This window comes from Dermacentor silvarum, chromosome 6 (genome assembly GCF_013339745.2).
Source record: "Dermacentor silvarum isolate Dsil-2018 chromosome 6, BIME_Dsil_1.4, whole genome shotgun sequence".
Lineage (NCBI taxonomy): Eukaryota > Metazoa > Arthropoda > Arachnida > Ixodida > Ixodidae > Dermacentor > Dermacentor silvarum.
The window spans coordinates 168,784,263-168,809,714 of NC_051159.1; the positions used below are offsets into that span (position 1 = coordinate 168,784,263).

At 45.8% G+C, this 25,452-nt stretch overlaps 1 protein-coding gene and 1 long non-coding RNA gene across 2 annotated transcripts in view; one reads left to right on the forward strand and one right to left on the reverse strand.

The window, feature by feature from the left end:
* Positions 1-25,452, reverse strand: part of LOC119456372 (kinesin-like protein KIF20A) — a 42,971-nt gene that overhangs the window by 4,339 nt on the left and 13,180 nt on the right. The window contains exons 7-12 of the mRNA XM_037718088.2: positions 21,231-21,586; positions 19,559-19,727; positions 11,132-11,259; positions 9,603-10,250; positions 4,059-4,371; positions 2,365-2,480 (exon numbers count right to left, since the gene is read on the reverse strand). Of these exons, the coding sequence (XP_037574016.1) occupies positions 2,365-2,480; positions 4,059-4,371; positions 9,603-10,250; positions 11,132-11,259; positions 19,559-19,727; positions 21,231-21,586 (1,730 nt within the window). The remainder of the gene's footprint in view (positions 1-2,364; positions 2,481-4,058; positions 4,372-9,602; positions 10,251-11,131; positions 11,260-19,558; positions 19,728-21,230; positions 21,587-25,452) is intronic.
* Positions 1,116-3,489, forward strand: LOC125946450 (uncharacterized). Its single transcript, XR_007467598.1, has 3 exons — positions 1,116-1,220; positions 2,372-2,507; positions 2,750-3,489. It is a non-coding gene; the product is annotated as an uncharacterized LOC125946450 (long non-coding RNA).

Consider the following 25,452-nt stretch of genomic DNA (forward strand, 5'->3'; position numbering starts at 1 on the left):
GGTGTCTGAGGACCACGCTTTCTTCTTTGCCCAGGTTTGGGTGCGGTGGAGGGTACACGCGGCGTTCGAGCCTGTAGTGTTACATTATTGCCGAATAGTTGTTGGGTATGGCTTCCGCCTCTTCTGCCGCGGGTCGGAGAGCGTGTGGGGAGAGGGGAGCCCGGCTGACGTGCTCGCGGGCAGCGGTGTGGGCCGCTTCGTTCCCCTCTAGTCTCTCATGTCCGGGTAACCACGTTACACAGGTGTACGGGAGTGGAGTGCTACGTCGTTTTAGTATCTTGAGTGCATCAGCCGAGATGCGGCCCCTCGAGAAGTTTCTACAGGCGGCCTGACAGTCGGTGAAAATGACTGCTGCGTCTGTGCATGTGGTGGTGGCGAGAGCGATTGCCGCTTCTTCCGCCGTTTCCGCGTTGCATGCGTTGATGGTGGTCGATGCTAATTCGTGACCTCAGGAGTCTACGACGCTGAGAGCGTACGCGTGCAACGTTTTTTTTTTGTTTCCTCGAATGAAGAACATGAAAGGACTCCGATTTCACAACGCAACGTAGAAGAGGAGAAGGAAAAGGCGAGAAAGGAGGTCTCAGTCATCAAAACAGACGCGTTTGAAAAATGTTTCGAAGAATGGAATCGCACACTGGACAAATGTATTAAATGTAATGGAGAGTTCTTTGAAGGTTATAAGGTTGTTGTGTGAAAAATAAATAAATACATAGCTTTTTAAAAAGAATTCCGGTTATTTTTGGGTACCCCCTCGTATATATACATACATGCCAACCTTGGGACCTGAAAATTTAAAGGGGGGAGGGGATAAACTGACTTGACTAAACTGGTCATTATGCAATGCATATTAGACCTCTTTGCCTCTTGGGCACTCCTCAACACGTCTCAATCTGCAGGGAACTGAATTAGGCCTTCACTGCCTACCCACAAATAACTTGGATTTCAATCTGACTTCGGCTAGCTACCTTCAGCAATTATGAGCATGAAAAAATTTGGCCAAGCAAAGACTGGCCTTCATTGTGGCTTAATTATAGCAACAAATGAAATAAGCTACTGCAAACTGTCAATTTATTAGTATTAACGTTGCATGACGCGTTATTTCTTTCTTTTGTCTCAGTGGGGCTGGAGCAGTTTTTCAGAAAATTTATGGCCGTGCCCGTACAATCGAGAGGACTGGTGAGCATTTGGGAGTCTCCCAGATAAGACGGGAGATTTGTCAAGTATGTATTATATGTCTGTGATCTCAAAAAGCCAAAAATCATCTGATGTTTGTACTGCCAGTCTACACACGGCAGTTGCACGTAGCTGCATCTGCTGCACATGGCTTCTGAGATATCGGTGGCATGTTGCGTAGTGTAGTCTAGCATGGCTGCCACGGGGTGCTGCAACAAGCCCATTTGTTGCCATGACAACTTTTCGGCCGGGTTTCACCCACTCTGCTTCCCCCTGTGTAGCTTCCAGCGTGTGAGTGGACACGAAAACAGAGAAAGCCACGTATCGGTGCGCTAAATCCAGATACTTGTCCGATCCGAAAAACATTTGCGGTATGAGATTCGCGAGACGAGGTCTTTTGAAGTATAAACCCCATGCAAATGATCTTGCGCACGACAGCGACAAGCGACACGATGGCTATTGCATTTGCTCGTCGCCTACAAATCGTACCCCACGCGAGCAATGACTGAGCGACGTCTCCCCGGTGTTGCGAATATGAGGCAGCAAATACGTGCCGAAACTGGCGTGACGCATGCTTTATTAATTTTAAGTTGATGTGTTTCACTGTAAAGAGCAGCATAAAATATTTTGAAATGTCTTGCAGTAGGTTCTTATCCTTCCAAGTATCAAAATTTTGTCGTTTGCGTGTTCCATGCTACAATCAGTAGTACTTGACTGATGCACATCTAGTTCCGGCTTCGCGCTATTGGCTAGTCGCTCATAGCACTTCCTGGTGACGAGCTACGAATTCTAGATTTCTAAAACCAAGCGATCAAACGAGAACGAGCGATATGTTATTGTGCGATGGCCCATTTTTTCGCTCAAAGCCATCACTCGTCACCGTGCGAAACAAATCGCTCTCATGTGGTTTGAGCTTAATAGTGAGGCCATTCGACGATTAGTTAGAGAAGTGTCTTAGAGCCTCTTTAATGGACAGGAGACAGCCTCTCTTACAAGGCTAAGCTGATAAGGGATGCGAACACCTCAGGCTGCTTTGTCCGTAATGTATTCAGGCCAGGCTTACAACTTATGGTAAACGAAAAAAAGAAAAGGAAAAAAGAAAGAAAATATGTGTGTGTGTGTGAAATACCGTTTAAAAAGAAGGGGGTCTTTAAGGAAATAAAAATTAAAGGGAAGTGCACAATTCCTCACCTGCTAGATGGGTCCCGTGACAGCATGCCAACGACGAAGTTGCCAAGACGTTTCAGTGGTGATGATTCTGCATTATCATCAGCAAGGACAGCACGATCCTTCGAGCCCTCCTCCTCCTGGGTTACCAAGAAGTGAATGCACATGTATGTGGCCACTCAAATATTAATACATTTAAATTTTGGATGTTAGGCAACCTGGTGTTTGCTACCAACACCCATATGTAGTAGTCACGTAATGGTTTGTTTTGGAGAGCAACGACTTAAATGAAGCAACTTTCTTAAGTGGCTCTGCTTTTCATGTACTCTACATGTGAAAAGCAACTGACTTGGCAGTGGCAGTGAGAAAGCAACGCAGCCGTCTAAACGTTGTTCTCGCCGTTCTGCAGGAATCGCTAGAGTTGCATTGCCGGATGGAACAAGCCATCTTTATCACAAATTCCCAAAGACCGGCTGCCTGCTGAAATTAATGTAACGGCCACGCCCACCAGAGTGATATGCAGCGACTTTCCACCAGAGACTACTGCTCAAATACAGGGCTGCCGATCAGCGAGACTTCACTTGGCAGTGAGAAAGCGACGCAATCATCTAAAAGGTTGTTCTTGCCATTCTGCAGGTTTGAACCTTGTTTCTGTTATCATACTGCCTCGTTTGGCTCATTGTGCTCTGCTGCTGCAGCTGGCAAGCCTTTTTTGCACCGTTTTTGAACCATGCTGAGTGAAATTGACAAACTGAGAGACAAGTTGTGAAAGGAATTCAAAAAGGAGATCGCAACTATCTGCAGTGCTCTTGAGAGGGACATGAGAAAGGAATCAAAGAACATGGCCAGAACTGTAGAGTACTGCAGCCAGCAGTTCGACGACATTGCAGCTGAAATCGCCGCCCTAAAGGAAGAGAACAAAGCCCTGAGAAATGAAAATGTTGCTTTGGGTACCGACCGAGATGCATTAAAGAAAGCTGTTTGGAACTGGAACAACACTTCCTGACCTTGAGCAATATGTTATAAATAGAAATATTGAGATCAAGGGGATTCAAGTGGTTGACAAGGAAGACTTAATGACAGTACTGCAAAAAAAAAAAAAGGAGCGATGCACGAGGGGTGTTCATGAAGTTCATATTATCGGCATGAAGGAACAGAGACAAAGTAGAAGTTTATTCTTTCTCTACATAGTATCCTCCCGAGGTCACACACTTCTAGCCAACGATTTCTGTCGTTTCAGGAAATAAAGTTGGTAGTCTGCACTGTGTCCTGTCCTCTTTCTTTTGTGCATCTTGCACAGCAGGGTTATAATTCAAGTATGAACCAACTAGTCTGCAAGAAAGTATTACCCAATAATTCTAAGTCCTAAAATCTGGATCGACAGAAATGTTGCGCTGCTGTTACCATATTAAAACACTAGCCGAATCTATCAGCCTCACATCTGACGTATGCACCTTGCTTTGCATATTAGGCGGGAGAGGGTGACTTTGAGGCTAAGGACTCTGGAACGAAACCTTGCTATATAATATTTGAATAAATACGTTAACACAAAGCAAAATTTCATTATAGCTGGCCTTTAAAGGCACACAAAAGAGGTTGACATTAAGCTCTCAACAAAGAGAATTCACTAGCACATATGACCAGGAGTCACGCATGTCCGTTTCTCCTGCCCTGAAACGATCGAAAGCCAGCAACGAATAGAAAGAACAGCTGCTCACCAGTGGGTCCTCTGGAGGCACTGCTGACTTCTTTGTGCGACGTGCACGTGGGGTACGAACTGGAGTCTTGAAGTCCCCTTCACTGTCCGATGGCTCTGATGGTGCCACTGACCGAGCCTTTGCCCGAGTGGCTCGAGTTGTACGCCGGGTGTTTTGCGCTGTGCGGCGAGTACGGCGTGGGCAGTTCTCATTGGCCACCTCTTCCTCTACATTCTTCTCAGTGGCAGCGGCCGACTCGAGAGCCTGGCGCAAGCTGGAGAGCTCTTCCTCCTTTGCTTCCACGGATGCCATGGCAGCTTGGTGCGACTGCTCACTGTCAAGGAAGCATGCACAGGAAGCAGAGTCATGAAAATGTGTCATAGTTTACAGAAAAAAATTGGGGTGTTTCTCTATCAATGACAGATATAGTCGTCATGAGAAAGGCGTGTGAACCGATAACAAGTGTATCTGTCAGCTTGCTTCTAGTAGTTGCAGTTTTAACACCAGATGGTGGCGCTTGTCAATGTTAATGGTATTGTGTATAGCCTATTAAGGGCTGTTTGAACACTTGCGTTGGAAACATGGATGTCTGCATCACTGCACTTCTGGGAAATTTGGTACAACTGGTGTCATTTCCTGCAGTACATGAAGAATTAATGCCCAAACAAGACATCGCTTATGCGAGGTGCTGTGGAAAGGGGCTTCAAATCAAGTTCTAGCACGAGGGCTTCTTTAATGTGCACAGAAAGTGTGGTACCCCCCCACGAGAGGTTTTCATTCTTTCCCAGTTAAAATGTGGCTGATATGACAGGGAATAGAATGCAACAGAATGATAAACCATTGAGTCTCTATGGCGGGACAATAGTGCCCCGAAAACCCATGAGTACTTGTGAATCCCGTGTAGTGCCAAAAAAAAAAATAAAAAAATCAGCACAGCAGACACCACAAGTGCTACACACAACTTTAATATTAGAGTTCCCTGGAGACCAGAAATGCATACCAAATAATGAGCATGTGTATTGTAATAAATTAGTTGCGGGTGTAGCACACACCCGCAACTAATGAGTCTGAAGCCATTGCGGTGCAAATAAAATAGACAACCCACTTTCAAGCCTGACTTCACAAAGGACATGAACCAACTTTCCAAAGAACAAGTTAATTTGATTTACCACATGAATACACAGCAGGCACGAACTAGGTATGTGTGCTGCTATTTGTGCATCTGAAGCGTAGCAAGGTGCACCCTCTCCAAACTCCTGTGCAAAAACTTGTATAGACACTAAAAGTTGTATGAAGTGCCTCCCATTTTTTTTCAAACATTCTGCAAACGACATTACTCCCCTGCCTCCTTTCACACCAAAGCTAAGGGCTATGATGTTTACCTAAAAAGCTTTCATTAAGGTTAACATTCCTAGTTGCTTTGATCTCTGCCAGTGTTCATTGCTGTAATCCCTGAAGGCATTGGTAAAATATTACAAAGGAACAAAGGAAAAATTCAGTGCGCAGCCAGGATTACCCACTGGTTGCAAGTGAAAGATTCTACCTCCACCAATGCTACCCCAATGCTACAGCAAAGAATACTGTGCTTGGACAATACCGCGCCTGACCTCTTGAGTGTTCGTTGAAACAATTGGCGGATGCTACGCTCTGCTGCTTATACAAGAATGAGCGCCGAGCAAAATAACAAACGATGCCAACTGGCAAGGCACGAAAGGCTGGATAGGAAAAAGGAAGCCACCCACACAAACCAATAAAGCATCACCGAGTAAAGTGTTTTTCTCCTCAAACGACGACTGCTCACGCACATCTGCGAATGTTCACTCCAACTGATGCTGCACAAAATGAAGCAGGACTTATGTGAATAATACCGTGCAAGCTATCACATCACTGCTTCGCATTATGGGTGAAACTGGACAGCAGAGTCGGTGGCTCTACCGAGAAAGGCAAATGGTCTCATTTGAATTTACAGATGTCTTCGCAGCCTACATTACTTGAAATATTGGGATGAGTACATTGTTTATCCTTTTCCAGCGACCATTTTTGTCCTGCTAACTACTGCTACAAAGTTTTGCTCTGCGCAAGATGCATCTAAATATATTGGAACCTTCCTGAATGTTGCCGCCAATGCTATAGCGAAAGAACCTTGTCTATTTAGATTGCATGCTTGAAGGAAATACAGTAAACAACTGATTGTTTGGACATGCCTGATAATTCGGACTCCTTAGTAGAACTGTCACGTAGACCCAAAGTATAAGAACGCCTTACATTTTGGACGCTAAAATCCTTTAAGAGCTTAAATTTGGGCAAGTCTGTGAGAATTCATACTTGACTTGAAGCACAAAAACACGGAGGACACACAAAAGCAAGACCAGACAGGACGAGCGCTAACTTCAATCTGAGTTTGAAGTTAGCGCTCGTCCTGTCTGGTTTTCCTTTCTTGTGTCTCTTTTAAAATCAAAGCCGCCACCACTGCCACTTTGATTATCTTGCCGCCTTGAACCAGCGGTCTCACACGCCGATCCACTGGTAGCTGTAGTCATCGCAGTCACTGTAGCCATTTGTGTTTGCCCACGTGGTGTTTGGTGCATGGTAGTGTGGGTTTTGGTGCTGTCATTAGCTCTGCAACGCTAGGCCTAGTTGCCTCAACATTCACTACCTAGCTTTCTGCTGTTTGGTGCCATAGCTCTCATTGCAAGGATTTGCCACTATCAGCAATGGCTCCAACTCTGCCTTAGTCATCCTCATCGATGACTTTGCAGCACGGAAAGGGTGTAAGAAACGTTGCATAATTCAGGTTTCCAAAAGTCAGCTTCGCCACAATACAGTAGTGTTACGTGGTCAAGAATATCAAGAGTGATAGGGCTGCTGTCATGGGACATACTAGTACATGTTCTTTAATTATACATGCCCGCAACCATAGTCTCCTGATGCAGTACGAGCACCGAGATGCCCAACAAGTGTACTGGCAGGCCTCCAGAGCCATTTCGAACGTGGCTGTGGCAATTTGAGCCCTTGAGCACAGTAAAAGGAGTGCATTCGTTTTATTCGAACTGCCCTATTTTTGAATGCTTTCGCAATCCCTAGAGAGCCCATACTATGCGACGTTGGCTGTAGTAGTGTACATTTTCGAAAGAACGCATGTATAAATAACTGACATACTTGACCCGGAGACCTGATTCAACAATCGACAACCATGCTTGCCACTTCGTTGTGCACCAAGTGTTTTCCTCGGCATAAGCTTGCAAATGCCCAAACCTGGCAAAGGGTGCTTTATACTGGCTTTCCCATGTGGGCAGGCCACTACAGTGCCTGCCATGTAGGAAGAAAAACAATGTTTTCCTCCCACTATGGTCTTTGTCATTCGCGAACTTCCTGTGCATACAGCGCTGCATATGCATGTAAATAATGCAGCCATGATTACAAACGTCAATATAACGAACACAGATATAACCAATTATTGGTTATAACAAAATAAACTAATTTTGCTGCCCATGTCAGCGTGTAGCAAACATATATGCTTATAATGAATATCATGAATATCCAATATAACGGAAGTATGAAAACTTCCAGTCTCCGAAAAAAAAAAAGAAAATGATTGTAATACGAGGTGATGCCCCAAAGAAACATCAAATGGCTCATAAAAGTGCAATTTAATGTCCCACAAGACATTAAATGACGGCTTACAGTTAGAACATGGTTTCAAATAATGTCCCATTCATTGTTGCTGTGAACTGCCATCACAAAATGGAGGAACAAGTGCTGATGTCCTGTCATTGTCAGCGAGAATGGCGTCTCTGTGACACCCACCAATGTTATTGGAGGAACAGCATTTCAGAAATGCCCGCGACACAAATGAATATGGCAAAGTCCCTCACGGATTGCCCCCCCGCAATGATGCATTGTCCAACTTCGAAGATTGCTCACGTGACACACCTGCACAACAGTGCTGATCATCCTGCTCAAGGTTGCAATTAATACGCCATAACTACATTAATGCAACACTAACAGCATTCTGGCGAAGAAAGACTGCGCAACATGCACAGTGGCAGCTCCCAGTTCACTGCTGTTGTGCGAGGTGAAGTGGCAGCATGCACGAAAAGACCAATGAGAAGGTGAAAAATAAAGCATTATATTCGTGTCACAGACCCGATTATAACAAGAGGGTCATTCTGAAGCCAGAAATTTTGGGAAAAAAGCTTGTTATATTCTTGCAAATATTGTGGCCTTGTAGTGACGGTGAAGAACGACGGAGTGTCAAAACTGTGCCCGTTTAACTCTATTGGGCGAACTTGTGCCCAGCAAAACAAGCAACATTCGAGTACAACGATAGCGATGAGCAAAGCAGGCGATCGTCAAAAATCTGATCTGTGGATCAGATGCGTCGGCTATTTATACGTGGCTCAACAAACCTTCCAACGTAATCGCTGGTGCTTGCCTAAGTTCTAGAATGCACACCAGTATTCCCGTGGCGCACAGAATTCGATTACACAAAGCTCAGCGACAACATAGGCAACAGATAGAACCATCAATGACATTAGAGAAACTTCCGATACAGAAAGGCGTGTCTTGCGCTGAGTGATAACCTTTAACATTTGTAAGCTGGTGAAATGCGGTCACCGGATACAAAGAAGCATGTGTGTCAATATGGTAGTTCCCCTCACTATAGTGCATGCGCAAAGTCAGTGGTGCAACAGCTGAAATAGGAAAAATCAAATTCGTAGCAGGCTACGGGGAAAGGAAGTTCCATTTTGGAGCACCTAAATTTCGAATTTGGAGCAGTTTAAGAGTGAAGAAATTATGCAGAAACCATCGACCATGATTGCCAACGCATGTGAATAGCTTGAACGAACAGACAAACGAGCGAGTGACATTGCCTTCCCTCCCCCAATTTCGACCATCGTCGTACCACGAACCTACCACAAAAAAGAGTTTCAAAAGCAATATTAACTCTATGCTGGGCGCCCAACACCAAGCACGGATGCGGTATGGTGGCTAGATGCGCCTTTGCATTGCTGCATCTGCACAACTGGATAGGGTTGGCAACATCTGCCACAAGAACGATGGTGAAACTGTGCGCTGCCAATGCAGCTTTTATTTTCAGCTAAAACTAGCGCAACAGAACTTTTGCGGCTAGTCGAGGCATTTTGGCGCAGTGCGCGCAATGTCAATAAATTTCACGCTTTTGGTGCAGAAAAACGCCATTGTATCAAAATGGTGCAGTTGGCACTGCTATTGCACCCCTGCTGCACATCATCCAATGAACATGCGAGTTCACGATGTTGAAAATTTCACTTAAAAGCCAATCAGGCTCCTAGCTCTTGGTAAAGTAAGCTTTAGCAGCAAAACTTCAGAAGTCAATAGTGAATAATGTGCTATATATTGTTATGCCCATTATTTCATTATACCGTTTTACATTGGCATAATGAGGTAACATCAGACACGAAAATACAGTCGCTTTATCCAATATTCATTACATCAATGTTTGGCTGCGTCCTAGGTTCAACTGTACACACCACTGTCCAAGAAAAATAAACGTGTTGATATGAATGGTTAATGCACACTCACCTGGCCAGCAGCTCCTTGCGACAGCTCTGGAGGTCATCTTGCACTGCCTTCAGGCGCAACTCGGCTTCTTGCCGAGATTCTGCCATGCTCTGAGCCAGTCTGCGGGCCTCCTCAAGTTCCTTGGCAATGGCATTGCTCTGCTTTTCTACAGATGCTCTGCGTGCAGCCTCCTTTTTGGCTTCATTTTCGCTGGCACGTGCCCTCTGCTCAGCCACATTCAAGGCCTCGGTCCTGTCGTCAAGCTGCTCTCTCAGCACATCCAAGGCAAGTTCACGCTCCTGCATGTCACGGCGCATCTGCTCGAGCTTGCAGTTCGACTCTGCGGCCATCTGCTGCATGTTGTCGTTGGCATGTTGCAGCTCTTCCAGATGCCGTTCCAAGGCCTCCTGCTGAGCCATTTGCGTTGCAAGTCTTTGCTGGACGTCGTTCAGTTGTTTTAAAGCTTGTTCGGCCGAAACCTCGGCATCCTTGCGGGCCTGCAGCTCATCGGCCAAGCGAGACTGTGACTCTTCGAGGCGGCTGTGAAGGTCGTGCAGCTCGCTTGCTGCTTCAGAGAGTAGAGTCTGTGCTTCCAGTGTGGCAGCTGCTGTAGGTCCATCGTCAAATTCCTCGGTCTGTGTTTCCACCTCGACTGTTGTGGGTGCACGGCTGTAAGCAAGACAGGCACAGCATACGTTAGAATATCCAAGGAATTGTGCGTTGCTGGTTACAGCCCGAGCCACACCCTGCGATCTGCATCAACACTATGAGCGCAGACTCCATTGGCTGCTCTGCCGACGTGGTGGCAGCTAACTTTGCCATGCACAACTTACAATAACACGCCAGTCAGGAGTAGGATATTTCGTTTTGCTCCAGCGCCATTACAATTGTGAAGCGCTCTGTATAATCAAGCGTTTGAAGCGTTTGAGTCGTTCGTATCAGCAACACATTAGGAACAGTAACAGTCAAGCATTGAATAATGCTCTGTCATGCCCGTTCTGCCACTTTTAAGCAGTCAATGTGATTTGCCCAAACGGGAATCATTGGCAGCTGCACGGATGCAGATTACAAGGAACACATGTACTTTAAAAACACAAAGTGCTCAGACGTTCTTGAGCTATTTTTACTGAATAGTTCTGTCAAGTCAGAAAAAGTTTACTTGAACAACGCCAGCATGACGCTTATTTTCTGGCCAAAAACCTGGCAAGGCAGCCGAATTCCATCGCAATATCAAATGTCATGTGCAGGCGATATCAGAAGCACCATCGATTCCGGAGCACTACGGCACGCTGTCTCGCACCATGCTAGAGTGCAATGTTGCCACAGACACCCCAAACACAACAAGTACCTGGTTAGAACAGGTGGTTGTTCAGTAGCAGAAAACAATGGTAACCGACAATGAATGCTCATGCTTTCTCCTCAGTTACGAAAAAAAAAAAAGCAACTTGCTGTGTAGGTCGGCCTACTGAACCAGCATTGAGCCCTTTCCACTAAACAAGGAAAGGGTTACAGGAGCCTTAGGATGCAGAAATTGGCAAGAAGACACTCACTGGCAGTCCTCAGCCCCCGAAACATCACGCACAGTCGTCTGTTCACTCAGCTCCTTCTCGAGCTCAACAATGCGGCACTGTGCTTTTTCGAGCTTCCCCAGTAGGTCCATGGTTGAGCCTTGCTCAGCCTAGGAAAGGATGAAAGGAGCACGAGAGAATAAGACTTGGTAAACACGTCAGCGGTTCAGCTGAAAAACACCTGTGCAGAATACAATCTGAATCATGTCTTTAAGGGGGATGTGGGGCTCAAAGGTCATATTTCGAATCGACTCACAAATTTAAGTAAAATTTGGCTAGATGCTTTGCATTGTTGTCATTAGAACATGTAAATTTTATTACCTTAGTACAAAAGAAAAAAAGTTATGCATGTCCCATTGAGTGTATGAGTGTGCCACCTTAGGAAAACCATCTTTCTAAAAATTATAAAGACGGATAAAATTTTATGGATAAGTATCTTCTGGGTGCCCTATATTACAGGATAGTGGTAGCTGCTTGCAATTTTATTCCTTTTTCTGTAGAAATTGCATCACTTCAAAAATAAGTTTTTTTTTCTTTCTTTTGTTACTGTGATCCAGAAACCTTATTTCTAAATTGCTCCATCAGGACAAAGTTAGACATCCATAGTCTTGTCCCGCACAAATTTTCAGCCTAAAAACAATCTTGACAACAGTTTTCATCATTGTAGTTTCGAAGCCATAGCTCTAAAAGTGCAAATTGGTCAGAAAGTGCAAAAGGAAAACAATCGATTCAAATATTTCAAAACATGCCATTTTATTCAGGAAATGGTGCTCAATCGAATGCCCCTGCTGCATAGGTTAGGCCCTCTCCTTCAACTTGACGCTGCTCAGCGACAATTGCTTCTGCATTGCGGTGCGTTTTTGCGACCCAAAACTTTTCTGCATCGAAGACTGTGGTGGGCATAATCCACCTGCTGATCATAAAGAACTAGTAGAAAAATTCAAAGCAATATGATAACCAGCACCGACAATGCTTAACAGAAGGTCTTTCATCACTAGAGAGCATGAAAAACAAGCTTTCTAATGAGCGAATCGACTCCATGTTACGCTCCCCGCACTTCACAGCTGCATTTTGAAAACCGTGTTCGTATGCACTTTCGACAGGAAATGTGTGCCACTGCCAGGTAAAAATAGCCGAATTTCTTTTCTATTGCACAGACGTAACCAAATTTGGTGAGGAACAAAAGAAAAATGCGAATTCAAATTATATTCCAAGTCACACGAGCACATTTCCCAGGCACTTGAGTTGACGATCCGATTATGAGGCAAGCCGTAGTGGGGGGCTGCGGAATAATTTTGAGCACCTCGAGACAGTGACGTATTAACAATTTCTCAAATACAGAGGGGGCAAACCACAAACAATCTGACCCCCCCCCCCCCTCTTTCTCTGTGTGTGTGTATATATATATACACATATATATATACTATATAAATAGGCTATCCGTACCGGCAGCAAGCAACATCTGCCTTTAGAAGCATAGAACTTAAGTGCAACAAGACAGTCAAGATGGATGCCTCATCATTTTATCGGACGGTGGGCAAGTGACTTCAACTTTTACTTCAATAGGTACAACGAATCGGCCTTTATTCATATGGAAATTATATGTTGCGCAAATGTAAGGTCTAGGCTTCCTTTTTGTGTAAACTTTATTCGGAATAACCTCGGGACGAGTGTACACACGATTGCTAAAGTGGTGCATGCACACCTGTGCACATGGCGCCTCAGGTCATGCTGCTCTATACTATTTTTTGTTTACTTTATAGGACTTGATTATTCTACTCGCCGACTCCAAGTGTCTACCAGGTCAGCCAAAGCATTGTTTCTGGAATGTTTGCATTGGTTCTGAAACTTCTGGAATGCAAATGGGAATGTTTCTGACGGAGATTTTTCTGATAATGAAGTAGATGATACTCTTGAAGCAGCTGTAAGTTTTACTTTAACAATTTCTCCAACTAAACTAGAGACCTGCTTCTGATCTTACTTTTCAATTCTTTTAATTTTAGCCTATGCCAATTGCGAACGAACATCGCCTGCCATTAGCAGTAGCGAAGAGGAAGTTGAGTCGGAACCAGCGAGAAAAAAGAAAACCCATGTGAAATGGATTACAGAAGACTTTGCGCCGATTGCAACAGATTGCTGTTTCACCTCTCCAGAAGGGTCCACACTGCTTGGGCCACTGCAATATTTTGTCAAATACTTCCCAGACATGATCTTTTCCGAGCTCGCGCATTTTACGAACGTCTACGCGCTGCAAACAGATGGCATTGAGCTGGGAGCCACACCTGAAGAAATTAAGGTGTTTTTCGACATCCTGTTGCTCATGGATATCATCAAGATGCCTCGGGTCCGAATGTACTGGCAGGAAGGAACCAGAATTCCCTCTACTGCTGACGCAATGCCCTCAAAAAGGTTTTTCAAGCTAAGGGTGATGCTGCATGTAACTGACTAACGCCCATCGTCGAATGACGCCCATCGTCGTGACTACAGAGTGACCGAGGACGAAGACGTCGTCATCATTGTTCGTTGGCACAATGGCCCTGTCAATATGGTATCTACAATTGTTGGCGTCAGAAATACTAAGAAAGTAAAAGGATGGAACGAGTCGCTCAAACAGCAGATTGAAGTGATCGCCGCGTACGATTTCATGGGTGACGTGGATAAGCTTGATTTTGTGATGTCTCTATCCTCTGTACACCAGGAAAAGAAAGTGGCCAGTTAGGGTTATCTCACACTTCATTGACCTTGCTGTTTGCAACAGCGCTCTAACCACCACAAGGGAGGCACACAATTTAAAGCCTATGCCTATGAATTCGACCAGGTTTGATGGGAACAACCACTGGCCGGCGCAGATTGATTCAGAAGTTTTCGCAAAGTTGCCAGAACCCCGGCTGCGATTCAGGGTCCCACATCCGTTGCTGAAAGTGCGCCATGTTTTTGTGCCTGACTGCAACGAATGATTGCTTCTATGAGTTCCATGCAAAGAAGTAATGAATTAAGGTTCTACAGCACCAGAACATTGAAATTACAAGTTGATTAGTGCAGCCAAAAAGAGCAAATACTTTTCCCAAATGGGAAAAGTATTTCACATGCCTCCGCCAGTACAATAATTTGTTGAAGCAATCAAAAAAGATCTTTCATATTGACCTTAGTATCTTTCGTGAAAACCCACAGAAATTTTGGAAACTTCTACCTACGAACCACAGTGCTTCTCACAATATACCTAACTTTGTCATATCCTGATGGATCACCTGTCCCTCCCAATCATCGATCCGATGTCATGAATTCTTATTTCTCTTGTTTTCACTCAAGAACCCGGCTTAAGTACCAGTACCCTTCCTGACTGCAACTTTTCCTGCATGCCTTCAATTGACGTCACATCTGAGGGCATTTTGGCCCTGATCGATAATATCAAGGTGCAGAGCTCCCGGTCCGGATAACATTCCCGCCAAAGTAATCAAAAGCACTAAGGAGCTTACTAGTAAATTTCTACAAATCATCTTTTCACAGTCCATAAGTACCAGTACCATTCCTAATGACTGGAAGTTAAGCAAGGTTGTCCCAGTTTTCAAAAGTGGCGACAGAACTGATCCCTCAAATTATCGCCCGATATCACTCACCTGTATTGCCTGCAAACTTCTTGAACACATAATCTATTCTCATGTTGCCTCTCATCTTGAAGCTAACTCTTTCCTTTTCAGTAACCAGCATGGCTTCCGACCAGGTCACTCATTTAAACCTTGATTCTCTCTTTCAAACAGACGTAATTTACCTAGACTTTTCAAAAGCCTTTGATCGTGTACCTCACGAACGACTAATGATCAAAGTAAACAGCTTATGTCTCCATCTTCTAATCACGTCCTGGATCCGGTGCTTCCTTATTGGCCAATCACAGTTTACAGTGATTGGGCACCATCACTCTACAGTCACCGAAGTGTTATCTGGTGTACCGCAAGGTTCAGTCCTAGACCCCTTTTGTTTTTAATTTTCAATAATGACCTCCCTTCTGGTATTTCGTCATCCATCCGGCTCTTTGCCGATGACTGCGTGCTGTACCGCTGTATAAACTCGTACAATGATCAGTTGCTTTTACAGAGTGGCTCATGCAGCTAAACGTAAAAAAGTTCATGCGTGTATCGTGAAAACACTCTCTCATGTCATCCTCTTACTCTTTGCATTCCCTTCCTATTGAGCTGGTTCAATCATACCTTGGTGTCATCATCACTAGCAAGCTTACATGGTCAGAACATATTCAAAACCTGGTTACTGCCACTAATCGATCCCTGGGAGATTCATAAGATGGTCACTATCATCATCACCTCCTGTGATCCGTCAACTAGCATATAAGACATTTATCCGTACCAAACTGGAATTCGTGTCGGCAATATGGAATCCCCATCAAGTGTACCTTGTTGAGCTACTTGAAGCCATCCAAAACCGCGCAGCTGGTTTATTACATCCCAGCATGACCTATCGGCTAAGTGTTAGAAACATCAAATCATCCCTCCACATCCTATGATTAGGACATCGCCAAAAAATCTCACGCTTATGCCTCTTTCAAAAGCTCCATTACAATTTCCCACATTTACGCGACACACTTCTTTTGCCACCCAACCATACTTCACGCCGTCTCTCAACAACCTCAGTCTTCAACAGTCTTCACAGCTCTACAAAATCCTTCAACAACTCTTTCTTGCTGGTAGCTATTGCAGAATGGAATAGTTTACCTGACCAGTGTAGTAATCGAATGTAACCCTACCAAGTTTCGGAACATACTAATGAACTTTCTGAGTATTGATGCTTAACGTATTTGACTTATTTTTGCAGTAGTGCACTTTTTTGGGTGCATTGGTTATTACTGTGTGTGTTTGACTGACATTGCATTACACCTTCTTTATCCTTCTGAATGTTACTGTTATCTGTTTAAAAAATTTTCTTGGCAGTTCTTAATTTGCGCCTGAAGGGTATATTATATATATATATATATATTGTCACCAGCTCTCATAACAGAGGCCAGAAAGAGCGCGAATGACCACAGGGACTGTCGGTGGAGAAGGAAGGCGACGTTCGGCTGGTTGCTTTTGTACCGGGCTCGAAACACGCCAACCGTTCTAATTTATCTGCCCTGCAGATTTAAATAAACGCTTCACGGCGTAACAATATATATATATTTGCATCTGACAGTTATTTTTATATTTAACCCTTTAACTGCCACTACCGAGATAATTCGTGAAACCACCCACGCGCACCCCCTGCCACTCCAGAGTATACTCGTGTTTCTTTTTAAACTCGCTCCCTGCCACTCCCGAGACAACTCGTGCAAAAAAAAAAAAAAAAACTGAGTTCATGTCCCGCCATCTATGGAGAGGTCACCTAAACACATAGAACTTGTAAATTAAATTTTAGACAACAGATGGAGCGCACGTGTTTACACCCACGTCGCTTCATCTCGGCAGAGCGCAACAGCCATGGCGAGTCAGCGCACCACCTGCGTCCGCGCTTTGACGGACGAAGAAATTTAAGAACTGATGATGAATATATCTTTACATGTCCTGTGGAGTATCATGGTGCATTACTAGCACGAAATTTGCACTGAACCAACATGAAAAAAATAGCTGGCAGGGCAGTGGCGCACCGACGGGGGTGGATTCGGGGGTTGTAACCCCCCCCTGAGGCCGACTTAACCCCCGGTTATGTTTGACCCCTTTTCTTTCCTTACGCATTTGAGTACTGCAACTAAGATGTAAGACGCGCAATCGTCTGCACACTCGCAAAAAGCGAATTTTTTTGACAATTTCCTGTGAAGAAATCGAAATTAGTGCTGTTTAGATGGTATTGGCAAACTGTCAACCGCCCCCTAGCAGAGATCCTGGGTGCGCTACTGTGGCAGGGGGTGAGGAGCAGTCAGAAAAAAACCCGGCAGTGAAAGGGTTAACAGACAGACCTATTTATCAATCACACATAGTGAACTATGGGGGCCCAGAAAACTGTTTTGAATTGGAATTTATTTCTTTCCCAACTGAAATTCAACTATATAAAAGCTCATGGTGCAGGGACAAAAAAAAGACAATGCATGCCTGACAGAGGTCCTATAACGCGCCGTTTATTTTTGCCAAATATAAACGTGTCTTGTTTAGTTCACTTAGGACATCGCTGAAACCAACTGGGAACATCTAGGAACTAGGAACGCATGAGAATAGGGGCTACACCAATGTTGGGCACAGCTGATTATAATACTTTATCCGAACCTCTCCCCTCACCTGCAGGGTAAATATAGCAAGCCGATTCTGTTTTCAAGTACGATTAGGCGGTCCTAGAAAACTGCGCATAATGCAAGTAGCACAAGCTGAAATTTTTTAGGCGGGAACTGCCCAGCGCCAGGCCTTCTCCCCAATACGAGCATGTATGGCGAATACGTGCGTCGTCCGCTACAGCGCGTCCCGAGGAGGCACAAAAGACAATCCTCGCTCCCCAAGCAGGGGATATGTAGTAAAGGAAAGCACTACTTTCGTAGCCACTCTATTATGAAAGAAAATTTAGGTTCTGCTGTAGTTGTGTTGAACTTTCCAGCGTGCAGCCAAAAGTGCTCCCTTTCAAAAGTGTGTGTGTAGGGGGGTGGCATATTTCCCCCCCCCCCCCTATAAGTACACCTATGCCTAGCGATCTGCAGCGTGCCCCCAATGCACAGTACACTGGCGTTATTGCATTTCGCCCGCATCAAACTGTGACTGCTGCGCCTGGGATTCGATCCCGCCACCTCCTGCTTAGCAGTGCAACACCAATAACCATTAAGCAATCACGGTGGGCTTGGCAATGTCTGTTGATCTTAAAGGAGTTGCGGTGCTGCTACATGGCAGTTTTTAACAGCCATTGAGCATTTCACTGGCTTCACATTATGAACGAGTAGCACTATGGTCGCTACTATATCAAAGCCGCACAAGAAACAAGGAATGAATTGATAATTTGTACAGTAGCACTATTTTCACACATACAAATTATTTTTAACTCAATGCTGATAGTTCTTGCCGATAGTGTTTAGAGGAAGTTTGGTGGCAGACATTTCTTTTTCATCTTGGTTCGAAAACGCTGCTACAAGAGGGTGCGCGATCACCACTAGAAGGCCTTCGAGATTTTGAGGGAGTTTCGTGAAAGTCTTTGAACTCTATTTACTTTTGACGCGATGGCCCATGTTGCAGCACCCAACTCGTTGAGTCAAAAGACTGTTGGTTCAAGGGCCTTCAAAGTGCCTGTGTGACACCGGTATTAGATTATACACTGCTGATCAAGAAAGTCGGTCACTTGTCCTAACAGCAACGCGGTAAATAGGGCTAATTGGTTAGTATTTTGAAAAGGGGAAATAAACTGAACGAAGACACTGACACAGTGGGATTTGTAAAGAATATGGCCATGGAACAGCGGCCCATATGCCAACCCTTCAGCTGCAATAACTAATCAAAGTGATTATATTCTAGCTATCAATTCTATTCAACAAGAACTAATCAAGCTGAGCTAACTACGTATAACTATAGCATGGCCATTTTAGCTTTTTTTTTATGCACAGCTTGTATCATTCCATTTAGCATGAAGCTTCAAGATGGCCAACAATAAACAGCAACTGGGCCATTCGTTATGCCAGTTTACGAGGATCGCTCATAAAGTTTGTATCATTGGTACCATCAATTTTGAACAGACATAATGGCAGGTATCAAATGAGTCGCGAGGCCATCCCGGCTACGAAAGCCAATAAGTCACGAGATGACGAGGATTGCAGCTTCCGCACTGCTTTTGCGCAAAATAAGAAACAGGATTTCTTATTCATTCAGTAAATAAAAGTGTGTTGACTTAGTAAGCATCTATTTATTGTTTTCTTGATACTCTCGATAATTTGACATTCGGTTAATTCGGACATTTTTTTCGGTCCCTGAAATCCGAATTAACGAGATTTTACTGTATGTTAAAAAAGTGTTTCAGGGCCCCTTTAAGGTGCAGCCAATGCATGATACACCGCCGTTCCTGCATTTCACCACCATTGAAATGCAGTCACCGTGGCGGGGAGATGATCCTGCACCCCTGAGCGTAGCTGTGCAATGCCATAGCCCCTACGCTACCTCGACTGGTTCAATACAAGAATAACCTCAACTGTCAATAATATTGCCGTTGTTTGCAAATAAAACTTGGACAAATAAAAATATGCCATTATTACGCCTATACCTCTTGTGCATTTAACTGCAGTGGGGAAGGTAAAAATATTTGACTATATCAGACAACCATGAGAAAGAATGAAAAAAGTATTTGTAGGAAGCGAAAGAAATACATCAGAGCACCAACACTTGAATGACAGCAAATGCGTCAGTGCACTAGAGCTGCCTTGGACTTGTGCAAAGACTTGTGCAGAGAACAAGGCATGATTACCCTGCGGTAGAGCTCAAGCCGTGTGATCTCGCAGGCATTGCGGACGCGAATTGCCAACTCCCGGTCAGCACTATCGCGCTGATTGCGCAGCTCCAGCTCCAAGTGTTTCACCAAGTCCTTGTAGTCCTTGACTTCGGCTTCGTTTGCAGCAGCCATCTTCTGTGCCCACCTGCAAGGAATTGGTACAATGCTCACACGAGATGTCGCTTGCTGACGTGCTAAAACTACAGGGCATCAGAATACAGAAAGTCTTCCGACATGATGTCTCCTTCTTAGGGGCTCACAAATGGATAGGCAGATGAACTTGCAATAAGCTGACGCTGCACTTGGGTTTCAGCCTAACTGCTAACGGTGTGCAAGGCTTACTTTCACATGCACAGGAGCTCCAAATATGTAAAAATCTTGCGCTATCCATAAATCTCAGAAGGCACCTAACCAAGAGCAGCCACCTGCGCAAGAATAAACTTTGGCCACCCTACTTATCGATGTCGTAGCCATCAGGTCTCATTAATTTCGAGTAGTTTTGAACACTCAACTAGCCTCAAACCATGGCAAACTTGAGGCCACACCACACACACGCCTGCCAGCACGCGTTGGCTCCTGGTTAGACGCCTTGACAGACTTAGCTTTGTATTGAGCTATTCATAGCACTTCAAAATGCGCAAGTTGGATGTGGCTAATATCCGTCGGTCTAGCTGGAGCAGGACTAAGCCGGTCCGCAACAAGTAGCACCACCAGACTGGAACGTATGAGTGCAAGTGCGCACTCAAGCCTTGTCGTGCACAAAGCAAAACGCTGCGCATACGTACTACAGTTTCATGCAGCTGCAGTCTGCTACGTAGCATAGATACGTAGGCTGCCATGGGGTGCCGCGACGAGTCCGCTGGCTTAGCACACTGCAGCTCGCTGACGACCATTGCGTTTGGCGCGTTGTAGGTGCCAAAATTAGAAATAATGGCACCAATGTGAACATCCAAAATCAAATTTGAGCTGCATGCCAAAGTAATGTTCAGTAAGCGGAGCGTTATGGGCACGCCCCACTCTGCGGTAGCCTTCACGGTGCAAGTCATTGAAGAAGCCGAAGCACCGCGTAGAGGACGTTTAATTGCCAATAACTCCGCTTCTACTGAACGCATTGAGGTACTTTTTGCGGCAAAGTATTTATGAAATAGTCTATTTTAACTTCAAATGCATTTCCCGACTTCAATAAAAAGTGGTTCAGGGCCCCTTGTAATAAGAGTAGACTGTACTGTATATCTAGATTCCTACGTATCTAAGTTACTGATAGCTTGCTACATTCTTGTTATGCAATGCTAGGAGACTCACGAGGTTGTACAGTACCATATTTTCTTGCCCACAATTTCAAGCATTAAATTTTTTGAAATTCGATATTCGGCTTTCTTTCTCGATTGGATTCGAAATATACTGTTCAGTATTTGCACACCCCTAATTAACAGTATACAGGTGTTACACGCATTAACGGCACTTCTAGGTCCAAATGCAAGTGCATCTGGAGAAATGGCTGGGGTGTACAACAGGTACTGTCTCCTACAAAGACCCCAGGCACAAGATTAGAGCTCTGGCAACTATAATTGCAAGGGCTACTTGACAGCAGTGAGTGGCAACACTTCCTGAAGCACAAAGACTACAGCAGGATGAATTAAATACGCACTTGAGCTGGCCCCTGATGTCCTCCAGGTCCCGCTCGAGAGCCTCGATAGTCTCGAAGAGCTCCTCAGCCTCATCTGCATCCAAGGCCGCAGATGCTGCCACGTCCTCAGCCACATTTGGTGCAAGGAAACCATCACGAAGCCCTTCGCCTCCACTTGCACGCTGCCACCGCTCAGTCAGACGACGAACAGCCTCTTTGCAGCGAACATGGCGCGATTCCAGCTGCAGTGGCACAACTTCAATGGCAACAGCAGAGAACTTCAGCGCATTCAGTGACTCCTCGAGCATGGACATCGCTGGGCAGATGTTGACAATCAGAGAGACTTGGCCACCTGTGGTGAAGTAGGCTTGCATAACCTACAAAAATGCAGAGAAAATAAATTATGCAGATCCAAGGCACATGTTGGAATCTATGTGAAGTGAAGCTTTTGTGAAGCAGTTAAATGCTATACAGCTAAATTCAATGCATCCAATTGTACACTTTCATCCTATGCAATGTGCAATGTCATGCAATGTTTCAAGTTATGAACTGTGTGGAGTATGATCATAATCTCATGGACTGTTTATGCACTACATCATGCACAACTAATGCCCGAAATGCAGATACCAATTCAGAAGGATGCACAGTGCAAGTCGTCAATGCAGCAATGTTGCGAGGACAAAGGCAACAATGGATGCTTGTCATAGGAAAAATGGCGATCATAGATGTATGACACATGTCTAGCTTATTAAACAATTATGCTTATACCTCTTGGGTTACAATGGCACGTACCCATTCTGGAGGATCGTCCAAGAATGAGCACATATCAAGTGGCACATATCCAATGGCTGGATGAAAGAAACTCAACTAAATCAAATAAGCCGCTGAATATTGTGGGTTACCCAATTAAAGAGGCAACCACAAAAGGTGACTTGATGGGTGAAGCCTGTCGCGTCGCAGTATGGGGCAACCTCGTGGATGCAACATCACAGAAAGTAGCGACAGATTTATTCTTCCCTGAATAAGTACAATCTATGCTTGTAAAGGAACCGCAAGTAATCTGCAAGGTCAACATTTCAAGCAGAGAGTACTAGATCTAATTTTAAGCGTTTGAGGGCTGAATTTTTTCACAATAACCATGCCTCCATCACGTTTTTCTTTTTTTAATGCAGATTCCAGTATGTAGCAGGAAATTATTGACAACTCGTAAACACGGCAAAAATTTATTGCAAGCAACATTTTGCCTGAAGAACGCTTTACTCGCACTAACAGTATACACACAATTACATTATACAGTAAGACATCGATAAAAATGTCCCCCAAAATTTGTTGTCCCAAAAGCATGTCTCAGAAGAAGAAACGCTTGAGCAGTTGCCACTAGATGAGGCAACACACGTGGCCATAGCGAAATCACGACTGGCGTATGGGAATATGCAAACCACAACCGAAGGCAAAGAAAAAGAAAACTGATTAGCCCGTCTGAACTTTGGCCGTGCCGCACTACCGGAAACGTCATAGCGGCGGCAGTAAGAAACGACAGCATCTCCACCACACGCACGCCTTGAAGGTAGCAGACAACACTCGCGCAACCACGTGATCGAGCGCTCAGAGGTAAACACATTGAGATTGTGGGCACCACTGAGCAGAAACAATTTCAAATAGCTTTGGGTGACTCCATAGAGATGCAGCACCTTTCAACAACAAGTGGTGTAGAATACGCATGAAACATTGAACAAAAGATCGGCACCGTACATGCACAGCAAAAACTCTCAAAGGGCTAATATGTTGTTATCGCCAGTGAAAAAGCATTCCAAATTGCCTATGTTACATGCTGCCACGTCATCTGGTACATACAGTTAAACCTGGATATAACGAAATTGACAAATTCCCGAAAAACTTCGTTATAAAGAGGATTTCGTTATATGCAGGTTCAGCACGAAAACTCAAAAAAGAAACGCTTACCGTATTTACTCGATTCTAACACGCCCTCAATTATAACGCGCACCCGTTTTCCGTTTTCGTCGAAGCACTCATCCTTGGAATGTCACACCAGGTACTGGATGCGTGGACGCGTGTCGTTTCGCACAAGCGCGAGGCATCGGAAACGAAGAGCGAGCGTCACGACGGCGTCGTAGCGTCGTATAGTGTTACAGTAGAACCCCGCTGTTACGTTCCCGGGGGCTGCGTTTTCCTGGCTGTTACGTCGTTTTCGGCCGGTCCCGGCACAGCTCCCATAGAACCCAATGCATTGGTAACCCCGCTGTTGCGTCGTAACTGTGGGACCGTTCCCGCATCATACGTTGCAAATTGCCACTCCGCGCCGGCCCGAGCGGCCATTTTGACTTTTCATGTCGCTTGGCTTGGTGGCTTGGCGATGGCATTGGCCGCCCAAAGTGCCGGGGGCGACAACTATGACGTATTTCCGGTTTCCGCCAGCAAAAGTATGGCCCTTGAGATCCGCACTTGCTATATAAGGATGGTGTCTATGACGCATTGTGGCCCTAAAATTGGTTTTGGCTCATAGATATTCCGTATAAAGTCCAAGGGCAATAACGTAGTCGCCGCGCGCCGTATGTGCGAGGGGAGCCGACGACCGCGTCTAAATCTCGCACGCGCAAGAAAAGCAGGGAGGAAGCGCGCCTTCTTCCGTTGCGCTTGAGGCACCGGCGAGGGAGCGAGGGGGGAGGGATAGCGGGGCGGCGTTGTACTGTACTCTGACATCAACTGCGTACTGCGCGGCGGTGCGCGGGCCATATCTTGAAAGCGATCTGCGTGCTGTGTGTTCTCGGCGCTCAGTTTGCGTTGAAGCGATAGACAACAGCACGAAGGTCACTTTGCTCGCTTCTGCAGCGGCGCTTCCACACGCCGCCAGCGTTTCACAGCGTGTCTCCGCGCTCATCAAGTGTGATGTGTCAGTGTGTACCAGCGCGTCGGCCACATCAACTGGAAAAGGAGAGAGTGCCGGCTTGGCGGGCTAGGCCAGCTGCAGCAAGCGGCAGGATCAGGTTTGAATGAAGGGAGGGAGGGGGAAAGGTCACGCCCGCGGCGGCAAGATCGCCGGGTCGAGGGATGCAGGCCTGCCTCGCACACGCACGCACGCACACGTGCGCTCGCTTTGCATTCCGTCGCGGTGGAGAAGGTGCTTCCGGTTGCTGTTCACGCAAAAATGACAAAATTTGGGGCGAAATCTCTAGGTTGTCCGAGGGGTAAATTCGTTATATCGAGGGGGTCTCCCGCTGCCACTTCGTTACGTAGAGGTCTCAAATACATGTGCTTCTATGGAGTAACGGCGGGGAATAGAAAAACGTTATATCCAGGAATTCGTTATATAGAGGTTCGTTATACGCAGGTTTAACTGTATATAGAAATCAAAACACTTTCGCAGCTCTTGCTGTCTGATGACGGAACATCAGTTATTTTGTCCTCAGCACGGGATGAGACAAGGCAAAGCCTGAAGCTCACATGTGCAAATTTCTAATAAAGTGGTCATCAATTGATCAATTGTCCCAGATAAAGCGGACAGACCACAGGGGTAGTGCAGGTTGTGGGGATTGAGGGAGGCGCCGGTGCCATTGCGCGGGCTCTGCCATCCCTCGCTTTCGTTCCCCGCTCGCCCGCGCCGCCTAACCGGTTCCCGCGGTGGTGCTGCGCACACGGCGGTTGGCAGTGAGGGCGGGGCGCTGACGTCACGCGACCACGCGTTTGGGCTGCTAGCGGCGGAGCGTGCCTCGGGACTTCTCTCCGGGACCAGCGCACGGTACGTTCATGCTTTCCTCTCGTCCGCTGACACCTTTGTGACTAGGACTGGAGCTCGCGCACGGTGCCTTTGCCCGTGCGGGGAGCGCGTACTTTGTGCTGATCCTTTCCCAACGCTAAGCCGACGAGCGGTGCCATTAGTGCTCGCGCGAGGTCGTACCCCGCCGAGCCGCACTTGCCGAAAGCCTAAGCCGAAGGATATTGCCCGTGCTCTCGCGAGTTGACCCATTGGTTATCGCCAGAGCAAGTAGCATAGCCGCCGGGACTTTTCCTAGCGGCGTGTCCCAGCTTGAGCCTGTGCTCTCGCCGCGACGTGCTATAGGCGCCTGTTATTGTATTTTCGCCCTGGTGCGAGACCCCTTTGGCTCCCCGCCGCGTGGGCGTTTGTGCAGTGCTGGTGCCGACGGTTTCAGTAAACGGTTTCCGTCAACTCAGGGCTTTACTGTGTTTTTGCGTGCGTCGCTCGGTAGCCCCTTGCGGCCTCTGA